At 39.5% G+C, this 23,313-nt stretch overlaps 2 protein-coding genes across 4 annotated transcripts in view; one reads left to right on the forward strand and one right to left on the reverse strand.

Moving 5' to 3' along the window:
- Window positions 1-17,962, reverse strand: part of COL4A6 (collagen type IV alpha 6 chain) — a 338,008-nt gene extending 320,046 nt beyond the window's left edge. For all 3 annotated transcript variants that reach the window (XM_024988805.2, XM_002699886.6, XM_005227897.5), the window contains exons 1-2: window positions 17,681-17,962; window positions 17,440-17,491 (exon numbers count right to left, since the gene is read on the reverse strand). In XM_024988805.2, coding sequence (XP_024844573.1) covers window positions 17,440-17,491; window positions 17,681-17,691 — 63 coding nt within the window. In that variant the 5' untranslated portion in view covers window positions 17,692-17,962. The remainder of the gene's footprint in view (window positions 1-17,439; window positions 17,492-17,680) is intronic.
- Window positions 17,963-19,321: 1,359 nt separating this feature from the next.
- Window positions 19,322-23,313, forward strand: part of COL4A5 (collagen type IV alpha 5 chain) — a 251,096-nt gene continuing 247,104 nt past the window's right edge. The window contains exon 1 of the mRNA XM_002699862.6: window positions 19,322-19,693. Coding sequence (XP_002699908.1) covers window positions 19,613-19,693 — 81 coding nt within the window. The 5' untranslated portion in view covers window positions 19,322-19,612. The remainder of the gene's footprint in view (window positions 19,694-23,313) is intronic.

The raw sequence follows: 23,313 nt of genomic DNA on the forward strand, positions 1-23,313 counted from the left end.
CCGAAGTTACCAGTCATCTCTGGTAGTAAATTACAGAGTTGCCAGTTAGACAACTTTCTTTATAATAGGGCCTGGTGTAATAAAAAGAAAACAGACTCTGAGTCAGAAAACCTGAGTTCTAGTTTGGACTCAGTCATTCAATCCCATCTTTATGGTTAGAGGATTACAGAATTAAGCGATTCTGTTACTTACAACTGTAAACAGCAGGTGGTGAGGATGAGTCCAAAAGATAGCATTTTATTGAAACAAAGCTATTCCAAGTTACTACCTCTATATATCACAGCAGTGTACAACTGCAGAAATACCAAAGAAGCTGAAGGAATTCAAATCAAGGGGGAAAACATCCTTGCATTAAACAATACAGCTTTCTATGCTATGCATAATAATTACCAAACTGATAAGAAGTAGCTTGGTTTTTGCAGAGTCAAATAAACCAGAATGAGTGAAACTGAAGGGAAGTGACTTAGCAAGATGTCCCAAGGGAAGGGGCAGAGCTAGAGACACCAGTGATGTCCTTCTACGGGGAATATTAAATAACGGTGTGACTGAATATTTCCAGCTCTCCACCTTCAGGGCACATGGTAGAATTGCCCTTCTCAGCTTCCAGTTGGTCTCTGATCAAGGTTGATCAATGGTATATGAAAAAAATGACATGTTCCATATTCAAAAATAAGATTTAATTGGTAGCTCCATGTGAGACCCCCAGAGCTTTCTTTCTTTCCCTCTGCCACAATGATCAGTAGTATCCCAGATGGTAGCTGTTCCCTCTGGGTCCTAGATTGAGTACCACGCAATGTCTCACAGATGACCCATGATGGACTTACAGTATGAACAAAAAATAAACTTTTGTTATTTTAAGCCACTGAGATGTTGGGAGTTGTTTGCTATAGCAACATAACTTATCCTATGCTGACTGAAGAGATGGCAGTTATGAGGTCAAGCACTTTACCAAACAGAGGGCAAAAATAACTTTACTGATAGGCCTCAGTAAGGGCTTTGGCCCTACTCAGAGGTTTGTGCCCTCAGATATTATAAGGTTCTGTTATGCATATAAACAAAAGTATGTCACCGTTACTGGCAGCTAACAGAGAATGTGAAAAATAAAGAGGACAGTTCAGGACAGAGCAGCCTCAGGGGACTGGTAACTTGATAGAAATCCTTCCTCTCATTCTGTTCCAAGTAAATAGTAACTGAAAGTCATAAGGTTCTTCAATGGCCTGTCCAGGATAACTGGCCCTAGGCCAGTTTAAAGCCAGCAGGTGCCCTTCGTAATACAGTTGGCACCTACAATTTTTAGTCTATTTAGTAGCAAAGTGGTAAAAAGCTGAACAAACAAGGAAAGGAGAACTATCCTTTTACCATCTGAGGTTCTTAAAGGAGACCAGGCTGAGAACAGTGTTACAAACTTTAGGGGATAAATTTTAAAACTATATCCCTATGTAATTTAAGGCTACCTTTTCACTTTCATGCATTGGAGAAGGAAATGGCAACCCACTCCAGTGTTCTTGCCTGGAGAATCCCAGGGACGGGGGAGCCTGGTGGGCTGCCATCTACAGGGTCGCACAGAGTTGGACACGACTGAAGCGACTTAGCAGCAGCAGCAGCAGCAGCAGCAGCCTTCACCTAAATTATTTTTACCTAAAGACTATTAGGATCACTGATCCTGCCCTAACCAGAACTACTCATAGGTATAGGGCTACTACGAGGCTAATGAACAGCACTACAGAGAGCTGAGGCAGTAATTGTCTCTGTCCATTCACAACACCTTAAACAGGGGGCTGGGGATGCACCACAGTGGTATGAGAATTGTTGTTTTAGTTGCTAAGTCGTGTCTGACTCTTTTGCGACCCATGGACTGTAGACTGCCAGGCTCCTCTGTCCATGGGATTTCCCAGGGAAGAACTCTGGAGTGGGTTGCCATTTCCTTCTCCAGGGGGTCTTCCCAACCAAGGGATCAAACATCTTCTGCCATCTTCTGCCAATAGCTACAATATACTGAGCACATACAACCATCAGGCACATTATGAACATTACAGCTAACCCTCATCATCATATGAGGTAAGTATTATACTTTTTGAATGAGGAGATTGAAGAATGTCAAGATAGTGCAGAAGCCAAGGTGAGGGAAAGAGTCTAGAAAGAGAAGGGCATCGAGTAAGATACTACTGGTAGTTCAATGAGGATAGGGACTGAGAAGAAGCAATTGAATTTGGTGATTAGGAAGTGACCTTTAAGAAATCAGTCTCAGTGAATTTGTTGGGGAAAAAGCCAGAAGACCAAGAGCTGAACAGTAAATGGGTGGCAGAAAAAGATATGCATTAACTGTAGACTATGTTTTCATAAACTCTGGTACTTCACATACAACTTACTTTTATGCATGTAAATCTCATCAAAGCTATGGATCTTTTCCCCAGAAAAATATATATGCATACCTAATTTTACACACAATTTCAGGGCACTTATAGACCCACCTGAAACCCATTTAGAAACTCCATCTTAGGAATGAATGATATATATTAAATTCAAGATGGTGGAGATGGAACTGGAAGTAATAAACAGGTGGTTTCAACTGCATTGGTAGTATTTTATTTCTTTTTGGCCAATCCAATATATATATATATATATTGGATTGGCCAAAAAGTCCATTCAGACTTTCCCCAAACCTGAATGGACTTTTTGGCCAACCCAGTATCACATTTCTGTTGCCTAAAATATTTCATAATAATCTTTTTTAAAGAGGAAAAAATGAGTACATAACAGAACATCTCTGTTTGTAGGAAATATACACTAAAGTATTTAGGAGTGATATGGTATCAGATGGGCAACTTAGTCCTCAAATGGTTGAAGAAAAAAAATTTGTAGCATACTTGAAGCTTTCTGTAATTTTGAACTTTTTGAAACTTTTTGAAAACTGAAAAAAAAAAAAACAGTAAAAGACACAACACAAAAAAAGAAAAAAATGACTAACAAAAAATGTTAATGAACATACATTCTCACAGGTATATGGGAGGGCATAACCAAACTTACAGAGAAATGTACACACAGAAATGCATAGGGAGATCCTTTAAAACAGACAAAGGAAGTTCTATCAATTTGGTTCTAAAGTGCAATGTTTTATGTCAGAGCCCTCTTTTTCTTGCTGACTTATACTCTGACTGGGATAGTATAACTGGGACTCAGTTGACGGAGAAGCAGCCATCTCTCTGAGCACCTCTGATTACCACAATCGTCAGGGAAACTGGGAGCCGCAAGCTAGTCTCAGGGATTCGAGACTGGAAAGCACAGGCTGAGGGCTCTAGAGAGGTGCTGGACACTAAACCAGAGAAAGCGTACAGATCTCTTACAACTTGACCATTGTGCCTCCAATTCTTCAGGTAGTCTAGTAGGAAGAGATTTGGGGGTAGAGGGAGAAGTACAACTCCACTTTTAATGGAACAGGCATCTGGGTGATGGTACAACTAGTTGAGCAGGGGAAGGATAAAGTGGTGATTTAGGAGAAGATAGTGAGGGAAAGGAAGGCCTAGTGTGCTGCAGTCCATGGGGTCACAAAGAGTCAGACATGATTGGCAAGTGAACAACAATAAAATAGAAGGCAAGAAAGTAAAGGCAAAGACTGGGGCTAAAGCTAGAGTGTTAGTTTTTACAATAAAAAAGAGACCAATAGAAAGAGCAGACTCTTGGTCTGCTGGTCTTGATTTTCTCCATCAACTGATTCCCAGTGACACTTTTGGTATGTGTATGTGTATTTATGTTTGATGTATAGGATGTAGGGAGTTTTATGCACAGGCACTTGTCTGACATAAGAAGAGTGGGCAAAAGACCCACTGATCATGTCAGTATTTCCCTCAAATAACAATCAATAACAGTGCTTTGTAGCCAAATTCTTCTCTCTGCTTCACTTTTAAGACCTCCATAACCTAACCCTACTCCAACTTTACATAATCATTTCCTTCTACTCTTGTGCTTTAGCCAGGAATGTCTTCTTCCATTCAGTCATATTCATTCTTGCTAGTGTTGCAGTGTATAACTGTTCATACGGTTCACTACAAAAGGAAATTGACTGAGGGGCCATGTGGGAGTTGAAATCTACACTGCTTTCTGCTCACCAAGGAGTGAGTCATAGCAAGGAACTCTGACTGCCGGGACGAAAGTGTGCTTTTTTTCAAATTTCCTCAAGGACGCTTCACGTTAATACCTCCTCTATGTTTTTGCTCATGCTCTGATCAGCTTGTTTCTCTGATATTTAGTAGGACTACATTTAAAAAGCAAAGATAGGGATTTTGCTGGTTGCCTAGTGGTTAAGACTCCACACTCTGAATGCATGGGGTACAGGTTCAATCCTTGAGGAACTAAGATCCCATACATTGCACAGTGTGACCAAAATGAAAAAAAATCAAACATAAAATGAACCCTCTTACACTGTTGGTGGGAATGCAAACTAGTACAGCCACTATGGAGAACACTGTGGAGATTCCTTAAAAAACTGGAAATAGAACTGCCCTATGACCCAACAATCCCACTACTGGGCATACACACCAAGGAAACCAGAATTGAAAGAGACTCATGTAACCCCAATGTTCATCGCAGCACTGTTTATAATAGTCAGGACATGGAAGCAACCTAGATGTCCATCAGCAGATGAATGGATAAGAAAGCTGTGGTACATATACACAATGGAGTATTACTCAGCCATTAAAAAGAATACATTTGAATCAGTTCTAATGAGGTGGATGAAACTGGAGCCTATTATACAGAGTGAAGTAAGCCAGAAAGAAAAACATCAATACAGTATACTAACGCATATATATGGCGTTTAGAAAGATGGTAACAATAACCGTGTATACGAGACAGCAAAAGAGACACTGATGTATAGAACAGTCTTTTGGACTCTGTGGGAGAGGGAGAGGGTGGGATGATTTGGGAGAATGGCATTGAAACATGTATAATATCATATATGAAACGAGTCGCCAGTCCAGGTTTGATGCAGGATACTGGATGCTTGGGGCTGATGCACTGGGACGACCCAGAGGGATGGTATGGGGAGGGAGGAGGGAGGAGGGTTCAGGATGGGGAACACGTGTATACCTGTGATGGATTCATGTTGATATATGGCAAAACCAATACAATATTGTAAAGTTAAAAAATAAAATAAAATATAAAAAAATGATCCGTCCCGATAAATACAAGTATATTTATAGAGTCCTAGAGACAAAAACTTGAAATCTCAGAGATGTCCTGGAAAAATCTAGAATATTTTAAATAAATAAATAAATCTCCACATTTATAATTTATTTTGAGTCCTTCAAGGCCTAGGACAAATTTTGCTTCTGCAAGTTTCCCAAACTACAGTCCTTATTGACCTCTTCCTTCTTTCACCTTCTAGAACACTTCATTCTGATCCATGATGTTTAATGCTGGATTATCCTATAATCCAGTGTTTTAAAATAGTGGTAGTAGTTCAACAGTTCCACATCTGATTTTAATTTCAGTTAAAAATATATGTTAAACTATTTTAAGACTGTAATAAAACACAGCATGTCCCATTCAAATGGGTTCCACACCAAACATTCACACATCAGAAACCACCACTACTTGTGCCGATGCATGCTGCCAAGTTAACAATGTGTATTTAGGTAAGAAAGAGAGAATGAAAGTGAGAGGAGAGGGTAGTATATGTATACCTAGAATATAGATTTTACTGCCTTGTCCTTTTAACTGAAGAGCATCCTGAGTTGACAATCCAAACAATTAAGCAAAAAACAACTACTTATTTCAGTACATTAGACTTTTATCCAGGCAGGAATAAACTGGAAACTAAGACTTTCATAGTCTTCAATTTCAGATTTTATATATTTTTTTTCATTCTCTTCCTTCTTACTTACTTTACAAATAAATAAATATTAAAAACTTTGACTTATTAGCAAAACACTCAGTTTGGTCTGGCTTTTATGTTGGAGGAGTCATAAAAGATTTTTTGGGGGGAGAAAAGGGTCTACAGCTGTAAATTTTGAAAAGAGCTCTAATCTTTGTCATCATTATCAGCATCTACACCAACATTTTTATCTATGAACATGCTCTGGGTATATAGATGCTGGTAAGTATGCAATTTAATCTTATCGCCAAGGCAAGGACACATAAATCTTTCTCAAGTTGATCCCCATCCTCAAGGGATTTGCTACACTCACAAACAGAATTTAGAGATTCTAGGCATTTCAGATTTTCTCTGCCAACCCTCTTCCCTTCGGGTGAGGGAAAACAGTCACAAAGCTTTACAGAGCAAAGGAGAAATACTGCTTAACTTTGCTTCTGTCCCCTAGAGAAAATCTGTCTCCCAAAGGACTGACTCAGCCTGTTGGCCAGAAATCCCAGACATTTATGGGAAAGCCTGGTCTCTCTGAGGTAAATACAGTTAGAATTTTAGGGCCAGGGAAATTTCCACTAAAGAGTACCAACTCCCCCTCAGTAAGAGCAACCAGATTGAAAGATAATGGTGAACTAGCCCTATTGTTAGACTAAGGGGAACTGGGACTTCAAAGATACCTGAAGAGGTATCTACAGACACAATCTTTAGTGGATATCCTGATCTCTACAGGATGTCACAAAGGTAGGGGAGCAGAGATAGAAGTGGCTTTGGAGAAACTGGAACAAAAATAACAATTCTAATGCTTTTTCTCCCTCTAGGAAGCTTGAAATACAAACTCAACACATAATTAAGCAATTTTCTCTAAAACATCCCCAAATGGGCTCACCACTCATTTTTAGTACAGAGGCAGTCACAGTGAGTGATGGGAACAGAATAACAACAACAGTAACCATTTTACAGCTAATAATACAGCTAGTGATTTGTCCTCAGGCCATAGTTAATGATGGTGTCTGTATCAGCACCGAGAAACATTTGGCTCCAAATATGGAGGTTTCCCAGGTGGCGCTAGTGGTAAAGAACCTGCCTGCCAATGCAGGACACATAAGAAATGCAGGTTCAATCCCTGGGTCAGGAAGATCCCCTGGAGGAGGGCATGGCAACCCACTCCAGTATTCTTGCCTGGAGAATCCCCATGGACAGAGGAGCCTGGCTGGCTATTGCCCATAGGATTGCACAGAGTTGGATGCAACTAAAGTGACGTAACACACATGCACATGGAGCTCTGTATTTTTTAAACCACACTATCAGGAAATAGACCTCCAGACATAAAACATGGAATCCCCAAAAAGCTGGAGGAAAGACACATACTTCATGGCCTCCCTAAATTTTATTTACTTTTAAAATTAATTTTTATTGTAAGCTAGTTGCTTTACAGGGCTTCCCTTGTGGCTCAGCTGGTAAAGAATTTACCCGCAATGCGGGAGACCTGGGTTCAATCCCTGGGTTGGGAAGATCCCCTGGAGAAGGGAAAGGGTTGCTTTACCATGTAGTGTTAGTTTCTGCTGTACAGTCAAGTGAATCAACTAACATATACACATTGTTGTTGTAATGTAGCTCAATCATGTCCGACTCTTTGGGACTCCATGGACTGTAGCCCACCATGCTCCTCTGTTCATGGAATTTTCAGCAAGAATACTGGAGTGGGTTCCCATTTCCTCCTCCAGGCGATCTTCCCGACCCAGGGATCAAACCCATGTCTCTGGCAGTGGCAGGAAGGTCCTTTATCACTGCGCCACCTGCGAAGCCTGTAATATATTCACATATCCCATCTTTTTTGGATTTCCTTCCCATTTAGATCACCACAGAGCACTGAGTAGAGTTCCCTGAACTATACAGTAGTCACCTCAGTTTTATAAATCTGGAAGGGATAGATATGTGCCACAGGAGTGAGCCCTCTGGGCATAAGGAGGAACAAAGACACAGAGTAGGTGACCAGCAGTAACTTATAATGTCTACTACACTCCATCCGGAGAAATACACCTTGTGTATCCCTGTGCTCATGCTCAGTTGTGTGCAAAGGAAATAAAATAATTATTTTGAAGAGACATATGTTCTCTTATGTTAACAGCAGCAGTTTTCACAATAGCCAAATTGTGTGTATATTTGTTGTTTAGTCGCTAAGTCATGCCTGACTCTTTTGAGACCCCATGGACTGTAGCCCGCCAGGCTCTTCTCTCTGTTCATGAGATTCTCCAGGCAAGAATACTGGACTGGGTTGCCATTTCCTTCTCCAGGGGATCTTCCCAACCCAGTGATCAAACCTATGCCTCCTACATTGGCAAGCAGATCCTTTACCACTGAGCCACCAGGGAAGTAGCCCACACCTTTAGTACAGGCATTAGATAAATGCTCCAAGGAGTCATGAGACAGTAAGAGTGCAGGACATGTCTGGTCCTTTCTTGTTCCTCCAGCCTCATCTCACATGGTGTTCTGACTCTTTCCCCATGCTTCCCACTCTGTGTTCCAGCCACACTGGCTTGGTACTTGCCATGGTTCTTCAAACACCAAGACAGTCACAGTGTTTAACACACAGAAGGCACTAAATAAATATTTGTTGAAGGAAGGAAAGGGGAAAACAGAGTGGAGACAGAAGGCTAGAAAGAAGGGGGGACTTCTAGAAAATATTCACTAAAGTGGGCCTTAAGGGAAGAATGCTAAGTCCATCTTCAAAGACAGGAGGAAGGAAGGGATGAGAAAAGAAGGGTGTTTCAGGCAGAAGGAAGAGTAGGGGTGACTATGCATGGCATGTTGAGCCAACATCAAAACCGTAACACAGTCTAAACATCAGTATGAGGACAATAATAGGAGACAGAGTTAGATGAGTAGGCAGGGCCAGATGCTGATGGGTGTGGGGAGCTCGGGGTGGCATGATCGGATCTGTGTTTTAGAACAGGCCCCTTGCTTGCAGAGAGGGTGGAGATCAGGAGAGAGGGGTTGGGAGGCAGGGGAATACTGAAACCAGAAGGACAGTCAGGTCTATTTTGGAGTCTAGATAAGAGATGATAAAATACCTGAATTAGAGAGACAGCCCAGTAGAGTGGGTTTCAACTCCAAATCTGCCATTTGCTGGATCTTAGATCACAAATCTAGTTAATCTCTCTGAGCTGAGTATTCACCTTATATATTGGGTTGGCCAAAAAGTTTGTTTGGATTTTTATGTATGATGGTATAGAAAAACCCGAGTGAACTCTGTGGCTAACCCAATATTTCTTAAGGTAGTCCTGAGTTGCTAATAAATTAATATTGAGAAAGTGCTAGTAATGACATGTCATTATTAAAGTGGTAGAAGAGGGAAAAGCCCCTTCCCATTGGCACCAGTGGTAAAGAACCCACCTGCCAATGCAGGAGATGTGGAAGAGATGCAGGTTTGAACCCTGGGTGGGGAAGATCTCCTGGAGGAGGGTATGGCAACCCACTCCAGTATTCTTGCCTGGAGAATCCCATGGACAGAGGACCCTCTTCAGCTACAGTCCATGGGGTCGCAGAGTCGGACACGGCTGAAACAACTTAGTACACACAGAGAAGAGGAGAAAAAGAGCTGAGAGGGACAATTGAGAAATATTACCATCTTTAGACAGAAATCTACAAAGTGAGACTCTTATCTGACATTTCCCTTTTTCTCATCTTGTCATGAATCAGTTGTCAAAACTGGGAAACACTTAAAAATTTTTCCTCAGCATTGAAAGAAATAGAAAATACTTGTAGAGAGATAGAGTGAGGATTTAGCACCTTGTGAATGGTATAACTTGCACATAAATTCTCTCTTTTAATCTCTCAACTTTCTAAGACAGAAGGTATTATTATCCCTTTTGTACTGATGAGAAAATTGAGTCTCAGAGAGGTAAAATGAGTTGCCCTAAATCACAGAGGGCAGAGGCAGCATTCAAACATAAGTCTGATTCCAGAGTTCTTTCTCTTAAATATTATCCCACTGAACAAGGTTCTTATTTTTCCATCAGAGCATTGTTATTAGAGTCACCATTCATAATTCTTTAAGATAGACAGGGACAAGGTAGTTGTTGCAGGCCATTAGGAGTAGATCTGTTTACCCACTTGAAAGGCATCTGTCGTTCACTTCCCATATGCTTGGCAGTATCCTGGACATTATAATTTAAAGAGGGGAACATGACATATAAACATAGGAATTTCACAACTACATGGTAGATGCCACCAAAGGGGCCTAAAGAACTTTGGAAGCACAGGGCAAGGAAGAATAAATTCTTTCTGAAGAGGTCTGGAACTGTTTTACAGAGAAAATGACATTTTTTCTTGGTTTTAAAGGTTGAGCAGGAGTTTACTAGGAAGAGAATGTGTAAATGGTGGAGAAAGCCATTCCATATGGAGACAATGGCATAAGCAAAAGCAATAAAATGTGAAAGAACAAATGTGAAATAAAATGTGAAAGCAAGTGGCTTGCGAATGGAGACAAGTTCAGTCTCAATGAAGTGTAATGTATACTATGAGTTTGAGAAGGAGAGGTGGCAGGAAAAGAACACTTAGACATGAAGCTGGAAAGGTAGTTCGGGCCTGAAAATGAAGGCCTTTAATGTGTCAAGTCAAGGAGTATGTATATTAATCCTGGAAGAAAATAGAAACAAACAAAACTTAAATCTCGAAATAACATAATTGGGTTTGTTGTTAACAAAAGAACTCTGGTGGCAGGATAGAGATCAGAATGGAGTCAGGAATAGAAAAACCAGTTACAAGGTTATTTATATATGATGATGAGATTTGGAGCCACTAGGATATGACTAGGAAACTAGATGATGCAGGTTTTTGGTAAAACTAAAGGAACTTGATAGAGATGGAGATAATGAGGGTCGGTGCCTGATTCTATAGTTTCTCACTTGAAACTGGGTGGATTGTGATGACACTGAACAAATACAAAAAAGATAGCTGGTTGGAGTGCCATCATAAGGACCAGAAAATATTTCATTTTTGGATATACTGTGTTTTGGGGTAATACAACACAATTAGAGCTGGCATTGGTTGAGTGCTTATACTAAGCTCTAGGCACCATTTTAAGTGCTTTGTATGTATCCACTAAATGAGATATAGGTACAAGGGCTTAGCTGTTGTTGTTCAGTCACTCAGGCATGTCCGACTCTTTTGCAATCCTATGGACTGCAACCCTCTAGGCTCCTCTGTCCATGGGATTTCCCATGGAAGAATACTGGAATGGGTTGCCATTTCCTTCTCCAGGGGATCTTCCTGACCTAGGGATCAAGCCTGTGTCTCCTGCATCTCCTGAATTGGCAGGTGAATTCTTTACCATTGAGCCACCAGGGAAGCCCACAGGGACTTAGTAGGTAACTGGAAATAAAAGTTCGGACCTACAAAGAGACACCTGGCCTGAAAATTCAAATTTGATAGTCATCAATGTATAGGAGGCATAGTTAGAACTGTTGGAGCAAGAAGAAAGAAAGGATAAAAATACTGAGTAAAACCACCATTTTATGAGCAGGGGGTGATGAAAACTATGAGTTTTGTGATGGCAAAGATCATGCCTGACTTGTTAACCACTGTGTCACCAGAGCATGGTATACTAGTTAGAATACAGTGGCTGCTCAATAAATATATGTTGAATGAATAAAATAAAAATATCAGAGTGAATTTCCTGGTAGTCCAGTGGTTAGGACTCTGTGCTTTCACTGCCAATGGCGAGAGTTTAATCCCTGGTCCTGCAAGCCAGTGGCACAGTGTCCACTTCCTCCCACCAAAAAAACAGAGAAGTGTAATGAGAAACAATGAAGCATCATGACTCAGAAGACAAAAGGGGAAAGGTTGTTTGATTGGAAAATGCCAAGCACTAATTCAACAAGCCAGATAGAATGGGGACTACAGTGAAATCTTTGGGCTAGGCAGTTAGATATTTATTAAAAACCCAAAAGAGGGCAATTTTGGTAGAATAGCCTCATTCCAGACTGCAATAGGCTTAAGGGTAAATGGTTGTTGAAGAAGAGTAGACAGTGACCAGGAATTTGGCAATAATGTGATTGAGGGGGTTAGAGTTACAGAGGAAAATGAAGCCATAGATTTAAAATTTTTATTTGTTTTTATAATGGAAGAGATTTCAATATTGTTTGTAGAACCAAAAAATTCCTAGGAGAGGGGTAAATTACAGATGGTAAAAAAGTGGATAATTGTTCTCTGTTAATTTCCCCATCACTGTAGTCTCTTGGACATGCTTATTGGTCTGTATTTATATTTAGCTAGACTTTAAAACAAGTTAGAGCCCTATGATATGCCCCACTGGGATATTTGGTCAGCTTAAAAGGACTTCATAGTCCTTTTAAATACAGTCCTTTAATACAGCATGGTGTTTTCCTAATATCTTCTTCTATATGCGTATGTCTTGTCATTTACACAGAATAGGACAAGTCTATACTCCAAGCATGGTGGTGAAATCACAGAATTATGCATAAACAGAAGCAAGCAAAACCCAATATGTATTGATAACTGAGGTCAATCTATTTGTTTCAATATTATATTAATGAATTAATTAGGGGAAGGACACACTTTGCTCCTGCTTGACTATGATCTTATAAAATACAGGGGCATATTTACTAGAAATACCATAATATGCCTAGAGTCTAAAAGGTTGTTGGCACTTGTAGTCAATACAAATGCCCTCACATCTGAAGATGCCTTCATGCTCGTGCTCAGTCATGCAGTCTTTGCAACCCCATGAACTGTAGCCCGCCAGTCTCCTCTGTTCGTGGAATTTTCCTGGCAAAAATACTGGAGTGGGTTTTAATTTCTTACTCCACGGAATCTTCCTGACCCAGGGTCAGTCACAAATTGTTTATTGTAAAAACCAATTCATAACTAGAGAGTTTCTTTTTCAATACCATGAATTACTCTGGCAGTCAAGTGAAGCCTATCTACTGACTCCCTCTCAGAATAATATTCTTAAACATAGTCAATAAAATACATGGGATTACAATAGAAACCAATCATACTGAAACAGAATCAAAATATATAGTGAAACAAATTTGAGATAGATAGTAATATATCTGTTTCTTTAGTTGTTGTTATTCATTCGCTAAGTTGTGTTCAACTCTTGGCGATCTTACGGACTGTAGCCTGCCAGGCTCCTCTGTCCATGGGATTTCCGAGGCAAGAATACTGCAGTGGGTTGCCATTTCCCTCTCCAGGGGATCTTTTCAGCCCAGGAATCAAACCTGGATCTCCTGAATTGGTAGGTGGATTTTTTACCACTGAGCCATCAGGGAAGCCCAGTCTCTTTAGTTACACATTAAATATCTATTTTCCTCTTTACTCCTATTGGAAATGTTTCTTTTGACCTGTCCATAATGTAACTACATGACCATCTATCGTTACCTATTTATGTAGTCCTTTGATGATTGCTTCAGTTCTGTCTGACTCTCTGCAACCCCATGGACTATAGCCCACCAGGCTCTTCTGTCCATGGGATTCTCCAAGCAAGAATACTGGAGTAGGTTGCCATATTCTCCTCCAGGGGATCTTCCTGACCCAGGGGTCAAACTTTTATCTCTTATGTCTCCTGCATTGGCAGGCATGTTCTTTACCACTGGTACCACCTAGGAAGCCCCCCCACATAGTGGAATACCAATACCAAATACCAATAACAATACTAAAAAATAAGAGTAAAATACTGATACATGCTACAACATTAATGAATTTTTAAAATATTAATGCTAAGTGAAAAATGCCAAATACAAAAGATTATATATTATATGGTACTGTTTATATGAAATGTCCAGAAAAGACAAATCTATAGAGACAGAGAAGAGATCCATACTTACCTGGGCTTGCAGGTAGGAGCAGGGATTAATTCAATGGATATGAAGGATCTTATTGGGGGTGATGAAAATGTTCTAAAACTGGATATAGTTATGGTTGTAAAACTTGGCAAATTTACTAAAATTCATTGAATGATATACATAAATGAGTGAATTTATAGTATTTAAATTATATCTCAGTAAATCTGTTTTATAAAACAAAAAGCAAAAGAAATCTGAGAGCCCCAAACAAGGCAAATATTCCTCTTGATCCCTAGTTAGGAAGGGATTTTCTTCATCTGAAAAACCTTAACACTCTATTCAATACTTTGATGACTGTGATTATGGCTGAAAATCAAATTGGAAAGGACCAACTTGAGCAAGTTACTACAACTTTAAGAAGTTTGTATTTCAATCAGACTGTGATTTGAACATGGCTAAAGGCGTGGCAACCCACTCCAGTGTTCTTGCCTGGAGAATCCCAGGGACGAGGGAGCCTGGTGGGCTGCCATCTCTGGGGTCGGACAGAGTCGGACACGACTGAAGCGACTTAGCAGCAGCAGCAAAGGTGCTTTACCTGTGCTCTAGGCAGAGTTGATAATAGACAGAGGTGTTTTCTCCCCTTTACCCCTTCGCCACTCAAATAATTCTCCTACTGGGCTTTGACTTATAAATACACTTGGTTGTATTGCAGCGTTTTGTGTAAGCAGATTTGGGGCAAAGTGGGAAGAAAACATAAGGATCCTGACTAATTTGGGATATATTTTAACTCTTAAACATATCAGCCTATGATGAGACATGGAGTTTTTTAGTTTCTTCTCTAACAAGATGCAGATAATAATTTATCAAGTATCCTATCCCAAATGGCTTCCATGATTTTTCAGTGGTAAAGAATCAGCCAGTGGGTTTGATCCTTGCATCAGGAAGATACCCTGGAGAAGAAAATGGCAACCTGGTCCAGTATTCTTGCCTGGAAAATCCCATGGACAGAGGAACCTGGCAGGCTACAACCCATGAAGTCATAAAAGAGTCAGACATGACTTAAGACTAAACAATAACTATAACAATCCTATCCTTTAAGGAACATAATGACTACCATTGCCTGAGAAAGTGAACTCATACAGAGTTAGAGACAATTTTTAAATAAATCTTTGTGTGTTGTGCCTTAGGAACTTAATAACCAAAAATGATTATGGATATTTTGAATTTCTATGCTCTATCTCACTCAGATAAATTGTGAAAATATTTCGCATAAATAAAGACCAACACTGTTTTAAATGAAATTTAATGAAAATTCATTATTTAACTCTGGGTTTTAACATTTTGCATTCCATCCCTTCGAAAACACTGCTTAATAAAGTCTGACAAAGAAAGAACTCAAAAGCATCTAAATGGCCCTATCTCCAATGCTCACCAATACTCCATTATAGACAATGTAATTCTCACAGTGAAGAGACTTCCTCATACTGAAGCACAAAATAGTTCTTATCAATCTATTTATGTTCTTTTTCATTAATATAAGTCAGAAAGGTATGGAGAATTCAAATATTTAAAACCATCTGAAAGGTGAAAAACATTATAAACCCAGAGGATGAACTGAAATTGAGAGTAAAATTGACTATTCTCATCCAGCCAATATGGATGAGAATCCAGTACAAAGAGCATAAACAAAGTTCAGGATGGGGAACACATGTACACCCATGGCTGATTCATGTCAATGTATGGCAAAACCACTACAATATTGTAATTAGCCTCCAATTAAAGTAAATAAATTAAAAAAATAAAGAACTTCCCCTTAGAAGAGTCACCTTCTGAGAACTCACCCTGTTAACTCTCCTCTTTCTCTTTGACATTTTTCCAAAAATTAAAAAAAAAGCTTTACAATGTCAATGATATTATGCAGAAGTAAACAATAGGTCAGTGAAGCAGTTATGAACTTAAAGCAAAATATAAAGTATTGTCAGTGCATCTCAAGGTTTATTTTAGTCTTTCCAGGGTCAGTCACACTGACAGAGCAGGTGACATTGTAAAACAATGGGTCACAGTCTAAAATCCACACACCAAAGTAGTGCTTGAGTTTGGAGACATGCTTTAATATTTCTGAGAAGTGAAGGCAACATCCTCTAGTGACTTACAAAGATTTCAAGTGATGGGATGCCATCTTTGGATAGTCTCCAACTATATAGAATGATTTGTTAATGTTTTTCCCAAAAGTACACTGAATACCATCAGCCAGAGTCTGAAATAAAGGTTTTGCTGGAGGGTATCCTGCCCATGCATGACATTTTTATAAGTGCCAAGATTCCCAGACAAATTGTTAACTAATCAAAACCTGGCATTTTCAATAAATGTAGTATTGAGCCCCAAGGTAACACATAACTAAACTTGTATACTAGAGGAATCAGAAAAAGAAGAGTGTGGAAACCTAGATCAATACTTCTGCTTACAAAGTATTGAATTCACTTAAAATAAAAGCTGATGTTCTGAGTTAAAGGGTCACAAAATGTTAAGAGTCAAGATTTCTTTAATCATCCTCTTTTCATAAGGGAAGTCATTTCACTTTATTCCAAAATTTTCTTAAAGACATATACCATGACAAGTAAATCATTTTTTCCCATAAAAGTATTAGGGGATTTTATTGGGTTGACTGAAGTATGGCTTTCTAAATAGTATTTTTAAATATTTAAAGTATTAAAAATAGAGTCAATCAGTTAAACTTGTCAAAACTCAGAAGGTAAAGATTTGGAATATATATTTATCTGTCATATATACACACATATATATTTAGAGTACATGTATGGCTTTGGCTATTATTAAGAATTTTTAAAAATAGAGCAGTGAAATAGTACTCAATAGTTGAACAACTTCATATTTGAACTCAACAGTTTATTTCTGTGGGCGTAAGTTGCTAGTGAGTCTGGAAAACTGCAGCATCTCTGATTGTTAAGGTCTCGCCACCTTTGGTAACTTATCCGAGTAATTTCATTGGAATTACTCCTTTCTGGGATCCATTAAACTTTTCTTGACCAAATGTCTACAGAAATTCCTTTGCCTGCAGTCCCTGGCCGATTTGATGGATATTATCTAAACAGCCTATGAAATGTTAAGTTTTAGATTTTTTTTTTCTTTTAAAACCGCTTTAACTTTTAACTTTCCGATGAGAGAGAAAACCAGTAAAAGGAAACATAGGGCAGAAACTGAACATCATCTAGTAGTATCAGTGCAGTTTAGCTGGTTAAAGAGCCCAGATGTTGTCACCTGGTACTGTCAAATGACTCCAAAGAAAATACTTAAGTTTAACTTCTATAGCATTCGCCGTACTTCCAAGTCCCATTTCTTGTGTACTCCTCCCACTTTCAAACGTGTGTGCCAATTCATGTTCCTGTAGACCAGGGAAAAACACATTTCTTCTGCCTTGTAGATCGATATAGAGAAAGGGATCAGATGTCAGTCATATCAAGTCGTCCAGGAAGACGCTCAGAAATGTATGCCTTTTGTGTCTTTTACTTTTATTTTCTCAACCCCTTACGAAGTTTTGGGACAGAATGATGTCTGAGTCCCAAAGGCATTAGCCTGACACTGTGCTATTCCTCTCTAAGGACCCCACTAACTCCCAAAAGAAGTGAGAGTGATGTGAACTCCGTTTCACAGTGTAGCCCCTTAACACAAACATGAGAGTTGTGATTGTGTTGAGGGATGCCGAGGGGGTCAAAGGAGAAGGAGGGAAGGGGGTCGACAGAAAAGACTCACCGCTCCTGCCAGTTCCTCGGTCAGGCACAAAGTAACCAGAAGCAGCCACAACCTGAAACGGGAGGGAGGGTGAATAACATGGGTTTTCTCCGGGATCCTGTGTCTGTCCATAGACCCCCGACCCCTTTTTGCTGACTACAGCCACTTTTTCTGCAGTGACAGAAGTACAAGTACAGTGCAGGTCCAGCAAAGTAGCCCAAAGTAAGAAAGAGGAGGGGAGCTCGTGATAGCAACAGCTCACCCAGGGTGCATGCTTGCGGCTCCTCCAGAGCTGGGTCCCGGGAGACTGCTAAGCGGTTCCGCGGCCCCGGCTCATCTGGGCTCCGCTGATGCTTGGCGGCTGTTTCCTTATTCAAGAGGATGGAGTAGGGGGGCGGAGTGGCTCACTTTGGAAGAAACTGAACTCGGCTTCTAGATAAAAGGTGCCCCAAAGGGAAACACGATCAGCGGTGCCCGCTACAACTTGCTGCACTCAAGGGATAGTTCCATGCACCAGGAGAGGAAGGAATGGAGGGGAAGGGGGCGGGGCTGTTTGCTGTCAATCATCCCCCTACCTTGGGCAGCCAGTCGTCTTTCCCACTTTCAGGCACCTCCACCCATAACATTCCCACGCATCTCCACAGACCCACAGACCTATACACTAAGACACTTCCTTAAACCACTAAAAACTGTTACAAATACACAGATTAAGGCATACAATTCCCACAGAGACAAATGGGCCCCAAAGTATCCTTGCACACTTGCTCAAATGCATACCAGTTACTCTAATTGATTGTACACTAAGCTCTTGGGGTGGTGGTGGTAGTGGTGGTTTCTGGAGTTGTAAACCTACCCTTACTTGAGTGGAACCTAAGGATAAGTGGGTGTGCTTGAAACAAGTCCAAAGCCCCGAAAGACTGTAAAGTGGTAAATTCTAGGGTCTAAAATAATAACTGTTCTGAAGAATTCCTCCAAGGAGTTCACATAAAGCATTTTCTGGGCCTGTTGGTGCTTTTAAAAATCTATATATCAGAATTACCAAAGTAACGTTCAAGTCTCATTTTATTTGGGAGACCAATTCAACTTCCATTAACATCATACAAATATTTCCAATTAGGCATTCATGTTAGTGTTAAGGAAAATTGCACTAAAGTTATTTAATTCCCTGCCTTACATCTCTCTGAAAAACAACTGCAATGAGTCAATAACTTTTATGTTAGTCAATATAAGATGTAAATATTAATTATGGCATTCAATGTAGCTAAATAAAAAGATATAACTTTATTAAACATCCAACCACATAATTACTAATATCTACTGAGCGCCCCCAAATCTTATATGTATATAACATGCATAAAGTCTTCATATACATATACTTATGTTGATTTTAATTCTTCAGTTGTAAGCATATATTTAATTATATAAATATATTTATATATTTCTCATATTTGCACATTTTCTGTTGTATATAGAAACTCCGTCCTGCGAGCAGGTGGAAAGCAAACAACCCCGGCAGCCCCCAGAGCAGCGACCAAAATTTGTTTCTAATCATTAACAATAAAAAGGAGCGTTTCTCTGAGATCCCTCCGCTACAAAAAATAGTCCCAGCTCAGGTCTATTTGCAATTGACTTCGGGGCTCACATCACTGAGAGTGGAACTGGGCAGGGAAAAGGAGTATCAACTTAAGGTGCCACTGAACGAACAGAAAACTTTCCCGGTGGGACTCGGGGTGCGCAGTCAACTGGTCTGGAAGTTTCCCTCCGCCAAATAACTGAGCGTCACTCCCTCGCAGGTTGCTGGTGCAGTGTAAAGCTGTGGCGGAGTGATCCTGAAATTCCCCAGGGCTGGTGGGGAGGGGGCGGTGCGGGGGAAGAGAGGGAGGAAAGTAGATCTGTGGGACTTGCGCGAGGAAAAAGTTTGCAAGTCTGGACAGAAGAGACAAGTGCTCCCGAGAGACCGGCTTTGGGGAGGGGAGGGGGGAGGGAAGACTAGTTGCTGGTGCTTCATTTCCCCCCCCCCTCCACTCTTAAAAAGCTTTTCTCCTCACCCAAGACGACCGGCACAATTGGGACACCCTCGCTGTCCCTCTCCGGCTCTAGCTCTCCCCTATAAACCCTCAAGATTATGTCAATTGGTCAGAGCCAGCCAGGGATTTCGTGCGGGTGCTGAAGGAGCTGCGGGAGCCGGAGAAGAATGAAACTGCGTGGAGTCAGCCTGGCTGCCGGCTTGTCCTTGCTGGCCCTGAGTCTTTGGGGGCAGCCCGCAGAGGCTGCGGTAAGTCCTTCCTTCTACACTCCCCCCAACCCCCCCCCCCCCCGCCCCGCCACCCCATCACCTCGCTCTCACGCTGAAATCACTTTTTGTCCCTTTTATCTTCCTTTCTCCTGGGCCTTGGCTAGGGGAGTCAGATGTGCCTTCAGTTTAGGAAGAAACATTATTTACAGCGCTAGTAACTCAAGCCTTCTCAAGTCCGAGGGAGAGGTTTAGGTGCTTGCTTTCCTGCGGCTAGTTGCTCTGGGGGCAAGAGCAGAACCTGGGGAGGAGGACGCAAGTTAATAGATCACTAGGCTCTGGTGGATATTTAAAACTTTTCCTCTCTACTCTCCACCCTCGAGGGTTTCCCTACCTGCCGGGTAAGCTTTTCACTAGTTGTGCCCAATCCACACACTCTTTCAACTTTGTCGATAGTTTACTGTTTTGACTTTTCTAAAATCCAGCTTCCACCAAAGTGTTAAGCGCGCCCCTGAAGTTCTTTCCTTTTGCCTTTTCCTTAAGCAACAGGAACCTAACCTCACCTCTAGTCAGTAAAGCCTCTGTAGTCTATTTGACATCTTGTTGCAAATGAGCAGGTAACATACCAGGAATGGTTTCAGGCTTCAGGTCTTCTTCATCTCTCTCTCTCTCTCTCTCTCTTTTTTTTTTCTTTTTATAAGTTCTAGGTTTTCGTTCTTTACTTTTTTTGCTTACTAAATCACCTGAAACAAATCGAGAGTTTGCCCATTACCTATTTAAAGGAAAAGGATTATCTTTTTCAAAGGAGAATGAGTGTTCTGGTTTAAAGGGGAGCGAAGCAGGGAAGTGAAATGACAGAGCAAAAAGTACCATTCAGTTTTAGGAATGTAGAATTAAAATCTTAATTATATCTCCTATAAGGGTGTCTAGGTAGTCCCACCCAGTATCCTTCTGGGGGTGAAAGGCAAATCTAAAGGAATGAATGGCTTTGTCAGAGAAAATGTTCTCTAGCCTAAACTCATCTTCCTTAATTTCACTTAACCTCTAAATAAGAATTAAGTGTGTGACAAATTATTGAAAAGTTATGTTTGAGTGAACATAATGGGTGGTTTTAAAAACACTTTAATATGAGATCATGGCTTAGGCCTTCACATGGTTGAGTGATTGTCAATTCTTTATATGCAACTGCTATGTTATAGCTTCTATGGGTCCACTTGTGAGTTACCTCTAGCTGTTCTTTACGCTCAGAATGCCTCAGGTTACAGCCTTTCTTCCATCCTCCAGAATGTGTGTATTAAAGGTGTGAAAACTAATCTTCATATTACCTTAACACAACATAATGGCAACTCTCCTAAAAAAAAAAGGCCATGTATATCAACTATTTTTAATTCCACTTGCCAGAATTTTTCCTCCATCAAAGTAGACAGATGATTTAAAATTGCTATTATGATGCAGAGCTTCTTAATGGACTAAGGTTTAGCCACGCTGGACGGCTACAGACCCTTGGATAAAACTACAATTGTGTTGTTGAAAGTAGTTAACTTTTAAAAACATCATCTTGGTGCTAGCGGCATTTGGCCTGAGGGCAAAGATTTTGTGGATATTTGATTAAATATTTCTCATTTTTTTCTTTTGATGTTACTATTAATAAATGTGCACCAGATACCAATCATACAGGTATGTACAGCTATACTATACCTCAGTTTATATTAAATCATGTTATGTTAAAAATGAAATTTCTTTTTATGATTGATAAAATTTGGGAGCAAGCTTGTTTTCTTGGACTATTTAATAACTGAGTGTTCATAAAGAAATTACAGTAGATACCAGGCAGTTTTTTTCTCTTTTCTCCTATATGATTTTTATTTTTTTCCTATATAATTTTTAAAGAACATTTTATACTCCATTTCCTTATCATTAGTATATTGTGCCTGTAGTAAAACCAAGCTTGTTTTTTCTGCTTCACACATTAAAATACTAGTTAGATGAATGTTTTAATCATCTCAAAGATATGAATGGTATCTGCTCTCCATACTAGTGCTGGGGATATTGGTGACCTGCAGAGTAAACTGGTTGGTAGTGGGGCCACTTGTTGACTCAGTCTAGTATTGGAACTTTTACACCAGGAAGAGTGTTACTACTTAAATTGCTTTAATTTTTCATAGTTAACTGATTTCATTCTCTCTGAAGTCATGCCAAATTAGAATATCACAAATATGTGGAAAAAATTTTTTTAGGTAGAGGGTTTATCAGGTGGAATAAAATAACTCATTCCAAAAGATTAGCAATAAGGGAAGAAGGCAAATTTAGTTGGAAAGGTCAAGTCTAGTGATGGAAACAATGTATTTTTATGTTAAAGTATTTATGCTGACTCTACATTAGTAGGATAACACTTAGATTTATGGATACCTTGTTTAAACTTCTACTACTACTATGCAATTGTTAGTAACTTTGTGTGTGTATGGAGTAGATTTCAATCTACTATCTCCCTTGTGACTAGGAACAACAGCTTGTTAAGGGTAGCAGTGTGGTTTGTGGCCATGGAACAATTTTTCCTCTAAAGTGTACTGCTCCATAGGAAGAATTTGTTGACATTGTTATCAAAACTTAACATTTTTGCATGTTTTTTTCACTGTTATTTTATTTTTATATATTATACATGTTTTAATGCCATTCTCATTTTTGCATGTTTAATATGTGCCAGGCACTGTGCTAATATGGAAATGTACATTATCATGTTTAATCTTCACAACAGACCAATGAAGTATATACTATTGTTATTCCTACTTTACCAGTCAGGGAACTGCAGATCATAGAGGTTAAGTAATGTGCCCAAATCACATAGTTAGCAAGCTGTGAAGCTGTAAATTTGAATCCTGGCAGTTTGACTCCAAATTCTTTACTCTTAATGACTGTCCTATGCTGCCTCCTTTGTATCTGTAGAGTTGTATTTGCTGTTCAGAGTATTGGGATCTCTACTACTTTTTTTAATTGTAATTTTTATTTTTTATTAAAAATTTTTAAATATAAATTTATTAATTATAATTGGAGGTTAATTACTTTACAATATTGTATTTTTTTAATAAAGGGAGACACGGGAAGTGAAATGGAAAATATAATGGGGATTACATCTCTTCCTGCTGATATTAGGAGAAGCATCATGGTATAATGAAAACAGCTCTGGGCCTAGAATAAAAAGTTCAGAGTTTGATCTCTATATGTATGTCTATTTATAGAGAGGTAATTTAAAAGTACTCTAGAAGCAATTGCTTGTTGCAGATTATATGATTACATATAATTGCATATATAGAAAGTTAGATTTATAAAACAAGTGTAATTTGTGGTAGGTGATTATTTTGAGGAAAAACTTGCCTTATTATACTTTCAATTAGTTTTCATAATAATTTTAAATATACTGAAATTTTCAGTAGCATGTATGTCTGTTGTGATAAAACAGAGTATGTATGTGGTAGCACAGTTTGCTTAAGTCTTGTGCATATATTTATATATTGTATCTATCCTGTGTGTAAAAGTATATAACTTTTTTCCTATGTTTTTACTTGGCTTTTTGAAGTTAGCTTATGCAACACATGAGACTCTATCTTGAGTTAACATTGATAACTTAGTCAAGGTTGTATCTGCCAGGTTTACGCACTGTAAGT

This window comes from Bos taurus, chromosome X, assembly GCF_002263795.3.
Source record: "Bos taurus isolate L1 Dominette 01449 registration number 42190680 breed Hereford chromosome X, ARS-UCD2.0, whole genome shotgun sequence".
Lineage (NCBI taxonomy): Eukaryota > Metazoa > Chordata > Mammalia > Artiodactyla > Bovidae > Bos > Bos taurus.